Raw genomic sequence first — 13,651 nt, 5'->3', positions numbered from 1 at the left:
TTAATTACTCAATAGAGTAAACTGAAACGGGTACAGAGTTCAGCATGAAACCTCATTTTGTTTGACAAGCGGTATCTTTCCTTCACAAAAACAATAGACTTTGTGTGTGTGTGTGTAAAACAAGGAAGGCTCGCAAAAGTGTCCTGAAAGTTATTAAATTATATTGACTTTATTTCATGTTTTTTTCGGATAGCAAACTTTTAAAAATTGATGTTAGATTCTTTCATTTAAAGAAATAATCAAGTTTAAAAAGCTTGATTCATAATGATAGTGTTGTCATAGTAACTCAGTAACTAAAACACGGGCCAAAAACTAAATTGCAGAAACCAAATTCTTTAATGAACTTAGAGTGAAAGTTTTCAAGTGCTGCATCATAACTATATCATGTTTAAAATGACACAATAAGAAAACCTAAACCTCATCTTAAAGCAAAGAAATGTAACCCCCCTTCCTTTAACTACTCAAGTTATATTGCCTACTACTCCAGCAATAATATAACAGTATCTTGGATATTCTTTCCATAAACTGGTATATTTGTTTCTAGATTTTCAGTAACGTTAAAAAAAAAAAAAAAAAAAAAAAAAAAAAAAAAAAAAAAAGAGTAGCAAATAAATACACGTACATTGTTTTACACAGAGAAAAAGACAACACCTGCCATTAAAATAAGAAAGAGATTTTATTTTAGGAAAAATACAATGATTCACTTTAGGTTTCAGAGATAATGATGTGTCCAAGGCTTGACTTCACATGATTTAAGAGTTCTCTAGAGGAAGGAGAGTTAGTGTCATACTTGCTAAAATCACCACGCAATAAAAAAACAACACAAAAACACACACACAAAACACCAAGCCATTAGAATTTAACCCAGGTAAAAACAAACAATCAGACAAAATAAAGTACTTCCCTAAAGAAAATATAATCTTCTGAAACACTGCCTCTGGCCAGGAAAGACTAAAACATTGAGATGCACCGCAGAGCCCAAGCCTGTAACTCACTAATTTAAATTTCATGCTGATTCTTCATTTGTGACAACAGGAAGGAAGGAGCAAATATGAGCTATGCCTGAGAGGAGTAAAAAGGCAGCAACTACAAGTAAGGAAGAGAGTTCTAGGTAACATAACTGATACAGAGGGAAAGTATAGTAGCAGAATCACTAATGAGCAAAAATTTCTTTTTTCTGAAGTGTAAAAACAATTCATGCATAGAAAACCAGCAGATTTGAGAAAGGCTCAGCAGCAATAGGAGACCGCGAACTAAAGGAATGATGAGGGCCAGCTACTTAAGTAGACTTACTGTATTATTTTAAGAAGTGCTTGTTCCAATAAGCTACTTGCCATACCTGAGCTGCAACTCTTAAATTGCGAAGTGAAAAGCTTTAATTTTTATAACTTAAAGACTTACAATGCTAGGTTAAAGCTTCAAATGCTAAATTCTGCTTTTAAGAGAAATACCTATTTTCTCTGCATTTGCCCCAGAAACAGTCATAAGATGATGAAATTTAAGATGGTCTGGTTACTTAGCTAAGCTACAGAAATAAAGTGAGGGTTTCTAGGAAACATTATGGAAGAAAAGTATCTACATGTGCATGTTAGAACCCCAAAGCTTCTTCAGAATCTGAGGCACATCGTGGTCCTCCCCCCGAGAACCATCATGAGCTATCAAGATGTGAATCACTACAACCCATCATAGATTCGCAGAATAGTTTGGCTTGGAAGGGACCTTTAAAGGTTATCAAGTCTAACATCTGATCACATTTAAACAAAATAACACCAAAAATAAACTGCTGTTTGCTTCACCTTAAATGTCACAGCAGAACAACATAAGCAACACAAGACAGGAAACCACAAAATTTCACAAATCTGAAATGCTGATATGGTTTAGACAAGTTACATTAACAGTGCATTTTGTTAAAACCAAAATAAAGGAAGAAAAAGAGAAATATACAAGAGTTTTATTCCTTACTATGGCAGAGACTTGATTATGACGAAGGTTGAGCTCTGTGAGTGAATCCAGTCCATTAAGATTTTCTACAATGGTTAGTAGGTTTCTGGCAAGGTTTAACACTCTGAGTTCATTCAAATGACTGATGTTTTCTATTTTAGTAATCTGTGAAAGAGGCATAATTATAAATATGCATACTGTGGCTTGTATAGATATACAATAGATAAATGTTGTAAATTTTTTTTAAAGTATACATAAACAATCAACTCTATTACAATAATGTGCTTCTTGTGTGTTTTTCTAAACCACGATAATCATGTCATAAGTTGCTGAAAACAAGCTACAGTCTGCTAGACATTAAGCACTAGTATTTACTCCGCCAATATCTTTCTAGTCATAGTGTGGATCTGCTGGATGGTAGGAAGGCTCTGCAGAGGGATCTGGACAGGCTGGATCGATAGGCCAAGGTGTGTTGTGCCGGGCAAACAACAAGGCAAAGTGCTGGGTCCTGCACTTGGCCTACAACAACCCCACGCAATGCTCCAGGCTCGGGGAAGAGTGGCTGGAAAGCTGCTCAGGAGAAAAGGACCTGGGGGTGCTGACTAACAGAGCTGAACATGAGCCAGCTTATGCCCAGGCAGCCAAAAACGTCAACAGCATCCTGGCCTGTATGAGCAACAGTGCGGCCAGAAGGATCAGGGAAGCAATCCTCCCCCTGTACTCAGCACTGGTGAGGCTGCACTTCGAATACTGTGTTCAGTTCTGGGCCCCTCACTACCAGAGAGATACCGAGTTGCTGGAGGAGGTCCAGAGAAGGGCAACGAAGCTAGTGAAGGGTCTGGAGCACGAGTCTGATAAGGAACAGCTGAGGGTACTGGTGTTAGTTAGTCTGAAGAAGAGAAGGCTCAGGGGGGACCTTATTGCTCTCTACAACTACCTGAAAGGAGGATGGAGCAAGGAAGTGGCTGGTCTCTTCTCCCAAGTAACAAGTGATAGCACAAGAGGTAATGGCCACAAGCTGTGCCAGGGGAGGTTTAGACTGGGTATTAGGAAAAATTTCTTCACCAAAAGGGTGGCCAAGCAATAGAACAGGCTGGCCAGGGCAGTGGTGTAATCACCATCCCTGGAAGTGTTCAAAAACCATGCAGATGAGGCCTTCAGTGCAACAGCTTAGGGGTGGACATGGCAGTCCTGGGGTAGCAGTGGGACTTGATGATCTTAAAGGTCTTTTTGAATCTAGCTGATTCTATGATTCGATGGCAAAGCAACTCTTCTAATCTAAGCTGAGCTGCATTGCATTAGTGGACAGCAAACATCAAGCCCTCTGCAGAGGCAGAGATGATCCATATAATAGCAAAACCCTCAAATCTTAGATAAGCCTTTGGGGACAGGCTAATTACTTCAGGGAGCTAACTTACACTTTCACAGAAATGGGAACTGCACACCATTATATACTGAACCTCACTCAGCAGTAAAATTAGTCAACACTTCCTTCCTTACCATCAGAAAGTAGGCTACTTCAGCTGTGCTGTTGTGTAGCAGCAACCTTGAAGACACCATAGAACTAAGACAACGTTGATGACATCATGCTATGCTAAAATTAGCAAGTTTTGTGCACCGCTGATCCTTAATTTGTCTGCAAAGGCACTCAAACACATCTCCAAATCTCCTGGTACTTATGCTACAAAAATATGTGGCATCTTATCTCCCTAACATCACAGAACTCTGCACCAGTTTCCCTTCGTGCATCTTAAAGACCCAGTAGCGGCATTCACAGTTCTATCTACAGTAGCTCCACAGACAGACTTCCCAGCAGGTCACGAGAACAGGAACCTGCTGTGAGTCAGGGGCAAGGAGCAGCCACAGCCCTTTGAAGAAGAAAGCAATTTTTCTGCAATCAGAACTTGTAAGGAAGTTTACAAGCAGGTAACTGCTGGAACCAGAAAGACATACTCAGAAGTTAGAAAAGAAAGCAACAGCATCCTTAATTTGGATACACAGCACATTTACTTAACAGTCCCCAGCACTTCTTTGGCAATTCATGGCTTCCCATGATTAGAAAAATGGAGTAATTGAAGTGACTGAACTACACTAAATCGGCAGCTGCCTGAGGTTTGGGTGCAAAATTAATACCTTATTTTAGAGATTCAGGTGATATTGACCAAAAAAACCCCAAAACAAGGTAATAAAAAGAGCAGTAATAGCTAATGCCCCTTAATTTTATTTTTTACTTCTAGAAACGTAACTGGTTTATGACGGCATTATTTATTACTCTGTTGACATGACTTGGATTAATTTCCTGCTGTGTTTCACAGTGACCAATTCAAGGACTTCTATCCAGATACATATTTCTGATGGCGCTCTGGGATCTGTCCTCCAGCATGTATCCAGATATTTATGGAGGATGTGCAAACAGCAATGTATTATGAAGATGTAGTACTGCCACTGCAAAGGGGGATACTCCTATCATTTTCTTGCCAATACCCATGCTATATGGCAGAAAGAAGGCAGCAGGTTTTCCTGTGGAAAAGACTTCAGCCTTCCATAATGTGTGGGAGAGCATCCAAGGATATAGTGCACAAAGCTACTAACAAATATAATGAATTCCCTTTCAAATAGAATGATCATCTGCCGGACCACCCCAAGGTCCCTTCAACACTGTGTACTCAGGCACACCATTCCTCCTCTAAGCTGCCAACAGCCCTTTGATGCAGACAAGTAAGATGGTGAATGGTATCACACCTTCCCAGTGATAATGAACTTCCTGATGCTTTAGACCAGTATAGGTCTGGCCATGCCAGCTTCCAGAAAGCTTCTAGAAGTTCATGGAAAAGGAGAAAATGTAAGGTAACTGTTATTTAACAGTTTGAGAAAACACTGTTGTTGGTAAATTTCATATATATATATATATATACACACATACATATACATACACACATATATATACACAAACACACACACGTATGTATACATATATAGATATATACATATATATCTATATAAGCCTATGGCAGTCATGACCTGAATATGCTGCTATAAAAAGTATTTCAGCAATTTTTCAATTAACAAGCATAAAGAAGTAGATAGCAAAAACAAAATTAGGTAACATCTTAAACCAACCTTTGATTCAACTGCTACTTAAACTACTATGCATCATCCTTTTATGGGTATCATATGCAGAAAATAAAAATTATCAGGATACAAAAATATTACAGCTGAAGGAACAGAAAATACCTCCATTTAGAACAAGACATTTAGACAGAAAGAGTTGTAAAAGCAAAGCCAAGAGCAGATGGCCAGCATGAAGAGCACAGACCTCTGCAGGTGTCTGCTTAGCTAGAATTACAGCATGCCACAATGTAGAATATTAATCTTGGCATTTTACTGCTAATACAAAGATAAAGATTTCATCAGCAATGTATAGAGTTGCACTTCTATGACTTTGTTAAGTTTTAAGATTAACTTTACTGGATTTGCTGTTTCAATTATGCATGCAACATATGAAGAGAAACCAGATTTTAGTACATGCTATTAGGTGCAGATTGGATACAAGCCAGAACTGAACAAAACCACTATTTTCTTGTTTGCTTGTATGTTTGAACACTTAGATATGAAATAGATTTATTTCAGAAAAAATGGTTATGCACCCCAATCATCAATAACTAAACTACACAAAAGTTCACTTTTTTACACACATTTTGAGATTACTGGAGAAAGTTTATACCTGAACAAAATCAAGTTGATCTTTTTTTGGTTTTTTCCCCTTTTACTTATATCCTTTAACTTTTGGCAAGGAAAATTACTCACAGAATTAAACACAAAACAAAAAAATAACAACTTCTCAAAACGTAAAGCATTCTAGAGTGAACTTCATTCTAAATGAAGTTAGACTTTATTCATTCTTTTATGAATAGACTTTTTTTCATTCTAAATAAAGACTTCAACTTGACTCACTTTAATGCATTAGTTCACTGGAAATGGAGTAAAGTCCATTTTAACCCTACCTAAAACAAAAAAGGTTTTAAAAAGAATGTATATGAAACACATACCATTTATACTATTTACCTTGACAACAAAGATCAAGTCAACAAACAGCATTCTCTTCAGAGTGCTTAGAAGCACACTGTTTGGAAATTAAATGTTCAGTTCAAAATTAAACGAAAGTTGTGCATTAAACAGCCAGCCTGCTGCCAAAGATTCTCTTGCCCTTTTTAGACAGGTGGATCCCTGATGTGGTATTTTATGTCCGTATTAGTGTTTTAATAACCACAGAAACAGAGCCTCTACATAAAAATTAAATGTTATTAAAATGCTGTATTTTCTTACCATTTTATATTGAGCAGTATTAAAACCAAGAGCCTTTTTAAATCATGAAGAAAACCAGGCTGAGAGCAGTACTATGAGAAGGGAATTCACATGTTGACATTTTACTAGGCATTACAGGTTTTTTTTGGGGGGGGGGGGGTGTTAACCTTCTTTTGGGTATTTATTGTACTAAGGTATTCTCTTTAATTACTAATGCATTTAAAAGCTTGATTTCAAAAAATAAGTGTCATACAAGTTTCATTATTAAGCACTGTGGAATACTGTACCTCAATGTTTTAAAGCACATCCAGTCACCAGTACATTTCTCACTTGGGTGGGAGAAGTCTTAAAGTTCAGACCAAACCATATTATCCAAAAAACCCAGCACCCAAATAAATCAAAATACTTTCCCAGAAGAGAACAAAAATGAAATTTTCCACCTCCTATTTTTCCTCACCTCCAACCTCTTGGAAACATTCCAGTCTTTTAAGTTTCACAATCTGCATTCCATCTATGGGACTGATTTACACCCCAAGAGGGAGGGAAGATTAAGACTAAACCAGGAATCTAGCCTTCCTCTTAACTGCTACTACTCCATGAATGTTAACAAAAGTAATTTCTAGCTTGACTCTAGCACTATTTTTGGAAAATAAGATTAATAATCTCCATATTTTGGACATACCCTATTTGAGTATTTATATTCTGTATCCACTGAGAGAGACCGCTGAGATTTCTTACTTTACCTAGAAATACTGTGCATTATGGGAGAGTTCACGTTTTTTGTTAGCCTAACGCATTTCAACTATCTTTAATACAACTTGTACACGAGATTTCATTGTTCAAGGATCACCTGGGATCACAGGTAACATTTAAGAGATACTCTGCATTATTAAAAATAGCTTTGAACACCAATAAAAATAAAATCATTACAAGCACCTTAGACTATTCTTGTAGTGAATTAAAACTATTGAAGTAAGAATGAAAAAGATTTGGTCAGATACTGCGTTGGGGATATTACACACAAGATATCTTAGTATTGTAAATATGTCCCATAAGATATATAAATAATAAAGAGGAAAAATGGTAGTTAAAAGAATAAATTTTTTTGCCAGACATGTGAGCACCTTCAATATCCTTGGAAAGAATCATGTAATACCACATTCACCAAAGAGTCAATCTGGTAACATGACTTGCCAAAAGGCATCAGAAGGATTTACTGGATTTTGCTATAACCTGCTACACTGGATTTTATGGGTTTTATTTAATGACATCAGACAAGCCAAACCATGAAAACAAAGACTATGGAAAAACTCTGTTCTGTATTATAAGCACTGATACTACTGTTGCAATTTATATTCCATAGTATATTGTAGCAGTAAAGTTATTGTTGCCAGGCAACATCATACAAATGGTAGCATTTTACTTACAGAACTCTTCTCATCTACTGGAGTCTAACAAACATGTTAAATTGCCTTCTGGAATTATGTGACTACAGAGGAAAGCAAGTGATACCAGAATCACTGAATGTAAGTTCACTCTTATCGCAAGTAAACTGTGTACAAGCCACAAATACTCAGCTAATCCTCTACTGCAATGAAGATCGCTCACCAAATATTCTTCCCTTAATAGAACTGTCTTTACAACTAAAAAATGACGTGTCCTCGTCTTCTATTAACTAAGACACAGCAACTTCAAGAGGCAAAACCTCCAATTGAAACCAAGCTGCTGAAGACAGACAGGTAAAAGAAAAAAAGTTAATATGAAAGCTTGCATAGTTTTAAACTACAAAGGAACAGAAAGATAATTTATTAATAGAAGGACAAAAAGCCAGGCTAGACAGAGCCCTGGGCAAGGTGGTCTAGTGTGAAGCACTGCTGCCCATGGCAGGGAAGTTGGAACTACATGATCTCAAAGTCCTTTCCAAGCCTACCCATTCAGGATTCTATGACTCGTGCCCTTCAAATGCACATTTATGATTTACACTTTCTCAAAAAGAAAAGCACTTCTTATGCTCCAGAGATTTAACTCCTGATACAGGATTTGTTATATTCTCTGGACTAAAGCAGGCCTGTCCTATGAAGCTGATCTAGCACCAGCTGGTTGGGCACTACGCCCAAACCTCCTAATGAAGTTCTAATTAACATAAAGGGACTCGTACAGACGCATTTCCATTCCGCACAGTCAAGCAACTGTATAATAAAGAAGACAATGAAATCAGTTAAGACATTAAAACTCTCAGAAAGGGAATCCAGAAAACACACACACTGGTCTCATATAGTCACAATAACCATACCTTGTTTTCAACAGCTCAATTATGGAACATTTTCTATCTATTAAATTTATTTTATAAAAGAATAGTGTATCTGGCTGGCCCACAATTCACAATGCTGCTTCTGACATAGCCATTAGCCAAGAATCTTCCTCTCCTCTTTAGTACAGTCAAAACTTTAGGCACCGCTTGAAATGGAAATGACTGCTTAGTGTCAAATTGGGGTAACTGAATAGACATTAAGCAACTGAAGACCCTTCAGAAGCATGAATCAATCAAGAGCTTGGACCCACTGGGCTTTTTCCTGTACAAATTTAAGTCTTCAACAGATACGTAAGGGATCTTGCTCTGTAAGATCAACAGTAGGAACAACACAACCCAATGGGATCTCAAATTTTTCTATGACTTCTAAGACTAGGTTACTTTAACACCACAACTACTTACGCTAGATTACTATTCTGTAGGTATGAGGGCTATTATACTCAGTCGACTCAGCATTTTAATCACTGTAACTTTCCAGAAGTACAATGCTGAAAGTATAACAGACTTGATACCAAGATTCAGAATAACATCATATCACCTTTTATTGATTTACTGATATCTGTGACCTCAAGAGTTGCAAAATTTGCTACCAGTTCCCTTTCAAAAGCAGGAGTTGAGTAAAAGACACAGGAAATGCACAACATCTAATCAAGTTATTGTAGTGTACCTGATTTCCATGAAGATCTAAAACATCAAGATTTTTTAGGTTCTCCAGATTTGAGATCTTCTTTATTCTGCAGGATTTCAATTGTGACATAATTATTTTTCATATTAGATAAAAAGTAGAATTCATTTTCTAGCTAATACAATACTCAGCCATTTGTTCCTGCCTACCCAGAGTAACAGAACAATAACAAAGCTCTGAAACAGGATTAAAAAAAAAAAAAAAAAAAGAAAATGAATGACTATCACATTCCTCTCTGTCTGTCATTGATGTAATAGCAGCAGTATGTACACAGTGCTTCTAGGAAGATAAAAAGGGAGGAATACTTGCACCACTAGAAAACAAAGTCAACAATCAACCTATCCAGATATCTAAATAATAGTAACAACTCCCCCACACATTCTTATTGGCAAACAGCTAATTCCAAACCAGAAAGACTACAGCAACACAAGCTTTTGAGAGTTGCTACCAGAACGCAGAATCCCACCCCCCATACCTCCCAAAAAAACCCAAACAACAAAACACAAACAAACAAAAGAACACCACACACAACCAACTGAAAAAAAACCCAAGCAAAACAAAACTGAAAGCCACTGGCCATTTCTAGACAATACAAACCTCAAGATTTGTCACTACTTCTGCTCACTCTGTACAACTTCATTGTCTTAAAACTTTTCTGTCCTGTCCTATCTTCTCAGGTTCCAAACCTAGGTTATTATATACTCAACAGCATCATCTACTGGCCGATGATATTAAACATCATGTGTATTATGCATTTTTTTCAAGACTTATCAAAGATCACATATATACCAAGCTGAAAACACATTGCTAGCAGCTGTGTCTGATTTGTAATCATTTATGAGAAAGTCTTGTCCTAACTTACCTCAAAACCATACTTATATGTAAACAAACCATATAGCACTCGATGTAGTTATGATTCTAAGAATAATTCCTTAAAATTATTGTTCCCATGCCCCAATATTTTGCTATACACTAAGTTAATTTCTACAGGTGAGATTTTTAATATAAAAGCTATTAGCTCAGCCCCTGATCAGAATAAGCATTACTTAGCAACAACTAATCCATCAGTGTGTTAGGAGCATTGTTCTCAGACTAAAGCTGAAACTCAGCACTGCACCAGCTACTAGGAAGCAGAAAAATATTTGTTTACAGCTGAACCCAGGACAGCTCTAATAAGATACTGCACAACTGTACGTTGCCAGTTTTGAATACAGGCTGAATTAGGAGATAGATTCTTTGTAACCTGCACATAACTGAAGTTTGTTTACCAGTTCTTCCTTTACTGAATATAAAGCAAGAAAGAAAACTGAACAAAATCAAAGCACAAGCCTTAGCTGGGTCAGCAATTCCATAGATACTTCCATTAAAGGCTGCAGGATTTCAACTGTATCTTCAGAAAGTAATACAACTAGCATGTTGTATCTCCCAACAGAACAGAATTAATAAATAAGCAATAAAATCCATGATTCCTCTGCCTGATTTTTTTCCCTAAAATGAAAACATCCGGCAGAAATATTTTTCATAGGTTAAGGAATCAACAAATACTGCACATGATGTGAAAAGAGATTCCACCTGGCACACAATCTAAGAACATATATTAAATAGTCAATCAGAACAGAAGACTAGATTGAAACAAAACTGTTGCTAAAGCTTACACAAGAAAGGAATTTCCTGAACAACATTAGGAGCAAAAACTGTGTGCTTCCTCAGTGGGATCCCTAACACTTAGCTAGTGTTAGGGACCAGGTCACTGGTCAGACACCAAATTCCAAAACTCTGCAAGTATCAGACGGAGCAATAGATCACAGCTGCTACACCATAAAGACGTAGGGTGCTTTAAGTTAGTTTTATTAATGTTACCTGTTCTTTCCCAACAAAAGGACTCTTAGGGATCTCAGAGTTGAAACCCCACTTATTTCTTCTATCTGGTTATCATACAAATCTAAGAAAACAAGATGCTGCAGATTAGAAATATTTTGGATCCGGGTTATAAAGTTATGTTGGAAATTCAAAAGGCGAAGATCTTCCCCATCAATAACTGGGCACACTGTCAGTTTTTGCCTGGAAGGAAAATGAAACAAAAAACCCCACATGTAAGTAACAAACTGGTAATCCACCTTCTACTCACCCACTCTGACTGAACCGAGAAAGTATTTTAATTAGTTTGCTAATTAAATTCTGTAAAATAAGGCACTAACTCCTTACTCTAGAAAACAAAACAAATCCACAACCCCCTAGCATGAAAATATAGTAGAAGTGTCTCCAAAATTCTTTGAAAGTCTGTCCTCCTAGAGATTTGCATGCTACATGGAAGCTACATACAAGTTCCATGTTGTGACAACATAACATTTCAACAGATGCAGCCTGCCAACTTTCTATTTTTTCATCAGATTTTTATAGCAGCTTGCCCAGATCACAATTTATAGTATTCTATGTCTATGCAATTTTTCTTTGGTTTACAGAACTTTACATTTGAAGCATAAACACGTGTAATCCTAAGTGTTCAGGTAAATCGTAAAAGATACAGGAAATTGTGCTGAAAATAATTATTCTTGTTTTAGGATTATTCCAGAAGAAGTGCTACTAACCTGACAAAACTTTTTAGATTACACAAACCTTACCCCAACAGAACAAAAACTTCTACAGTTAATACGCTGGATTAGAACTAATGGAGACATAACCTTTTTCTATACATTATTTTCATGACCTTGCATTTGACACTTAAGCTAGCTCCTTAGTTTACAATGAAAAGCCCTGCCTTAGATGACTGCTGTATGGATATATTCATCACCAGGACACTCACACAGAATTTCTCTATGGGACACAGTTCTCAAACAGACAAAACCAAACCCACCATTTATACCACTGACCACAGCCATTACCAGGATACTCATCACTTCAGACCATCAGACACAAGAGTTGCAAGGCACCGCGTTTATGCTTCACAACCTTCTCACCTTTCCAAGGTAAGTCTGTCAGAGTTCAGTATTTTTTCTTCAGCAGTACGATGCAATACAGGAAATGTTATTGATGAACTGCTCCCAAAATTTGTGTTATCTATCAGAAAATCATACAGAGAATATATAAACTACTACTTCGTAAAATCATTTCATTACCTACAGATAATAAAAGCAGGATTTATTTCCTTATTAAAAGTAAAAAGTTACACAGAACAGGAAAGTGCTTTTTGCCTTCATTCAGTACTTGGTAAGTTTTCTTTCCGGTACCTTTTTTTCCTGCTACATCCCTTTACATCCTCTTTCCAAAGCACATCCATTTGTTCCATTTATGAGATGTTTCTCAACAATTTATTGTAAGCAGATTACTTCATAGATGGTTTTGTTTTGCTTAGAATTACCCAATGATGTTTTAAGCTAAGGTTGTATAATTTGTCATAAAGTGATACAATTGCAGTATCCGAACTTGAAGAAGATAGTACCTAACTTAAGATGAATTGAAAGCCACAGATCAAATACATGTTGATAGAACTAGAAACTAAAACACCAAAATACTGAAACAGTCCCAGTGAGCCACAAACAAATGCAAAGTCTTTTAAAAGTAAGTGTGTGCAATACTTGTAATCACTGGTATTATATTTCACTCCATTACCAAGGAACAGGCAGCCCTTTAAAACATATTGACTAAGCTATCTATCTTCACATATTTTGTTAAAACAGGGGGGAAGAAGGAGGAGGACTAAAAATGCCTGCCAGATAAATCAACAAATATGTTCTGTGAGCTCTGGCATTTTTGGAAAAATGATCCACTGAAAAGTATTCTGTCAAAAATTGAACACTGTGCATGAATACTATCACAAAAATAGAGCATCTCCTATGAGTTTGCTCCCCCCCCCCCTTCTTTTTCTTTTCTGTCAAATAAATCAAATGTGTTAATGGAAAAACATCAATTCTTCAATATACAAAGATAACTGCTTTACTATTATACAGAGCGAGTTCATTGGTGTCCAGAATATGCCATTAGAAAAGATATCTATTTAAGTAAATCTGTTTGTTGTTCAATTTAGAACCTTTTCAGTGCTACCTTCTAATTTTATCACTAGCTACTCTAACAAACAAATATAACAATCAACATTCTCTATGTATCCTTCAAAGCGAATAAAACTGAAAGGAAAAAAAATAATTGAGATCAAAAGTAATCAAATAACATTGCTGCAAAAGCCTTAAATGACTTATGTTGCAGGTTTTTAAGCCAATAAACCTAAAAATCAGTCTGAAACATGACAGGATGGCAAGTACAGCGACTTTTCTAATGTCATGTTCCTAAAAACATGTATCAAAGATCCCTATTCCTGCCCCCTCATTAAAAAAGGGTTCATAAAAACTGGTATTTAAGTGCATATATTATATATTGGAAAATATTTCTAGGGGCTTCCCAACAATGATCTATTA

The 13,651-nt window shown here is 36.5% G+C and overlaps 1 protein-coding gene across 1 annotated transcript in view; it reads right to left on the bottom strand.

Annotated features, from left to right (window-relative positions):
• The window catches only part of LRRC49 (leucine rich repeat containing 49), a gene marked incomplete at its 5' end in the record, with an annotated part of 46,995 nt that overhangs the window by 31,585 nt on the left and 1,759 nt on the right, over positions 1 to 13,651 (bottom strand). The window contains 4 exons of the mRNA XM_010009838.1: positions 1,963 to 2,106; positions 9,225 to 9,291; positions 11,103 to 11,303; positions 12,200 to 12,299. Of these exons, the coding sequence (XP_010008140.1) occupies positions 1,963 to 2,106; positions 9,225 to 9,291; positions 11,103 to 11,303; positions 12,200 to 12,299 (512 nt within the window). The remainder of the gene's footprint in view (positions 1 to 1,962; positions 2,107 to 9,224; positions 9,292 to 11,102; positions 11,304 to 12,199; positions 12,300 to 13,651) is intronic.

Source organism: Nestor notabilis, unplaced genomic scaffold, assembly GCF_000696875.1.
Source record: "Nestor notabilis isolate BGI_N333 unplaced genomic scaffold, ASM69687v1 scaffold7492, whole genome shotgun sequence".
Taxonomy (NCBI): Eukaryota; Metazoa; Chordata; class Aves; order Psittaciformes; family Psittacidae; genus Nestor; species Nestor notabilis.
Note: the sequence above shows the minus strand (reverse complement) of the source record. Positions and strands in the feature narration are given on the sequence as shown.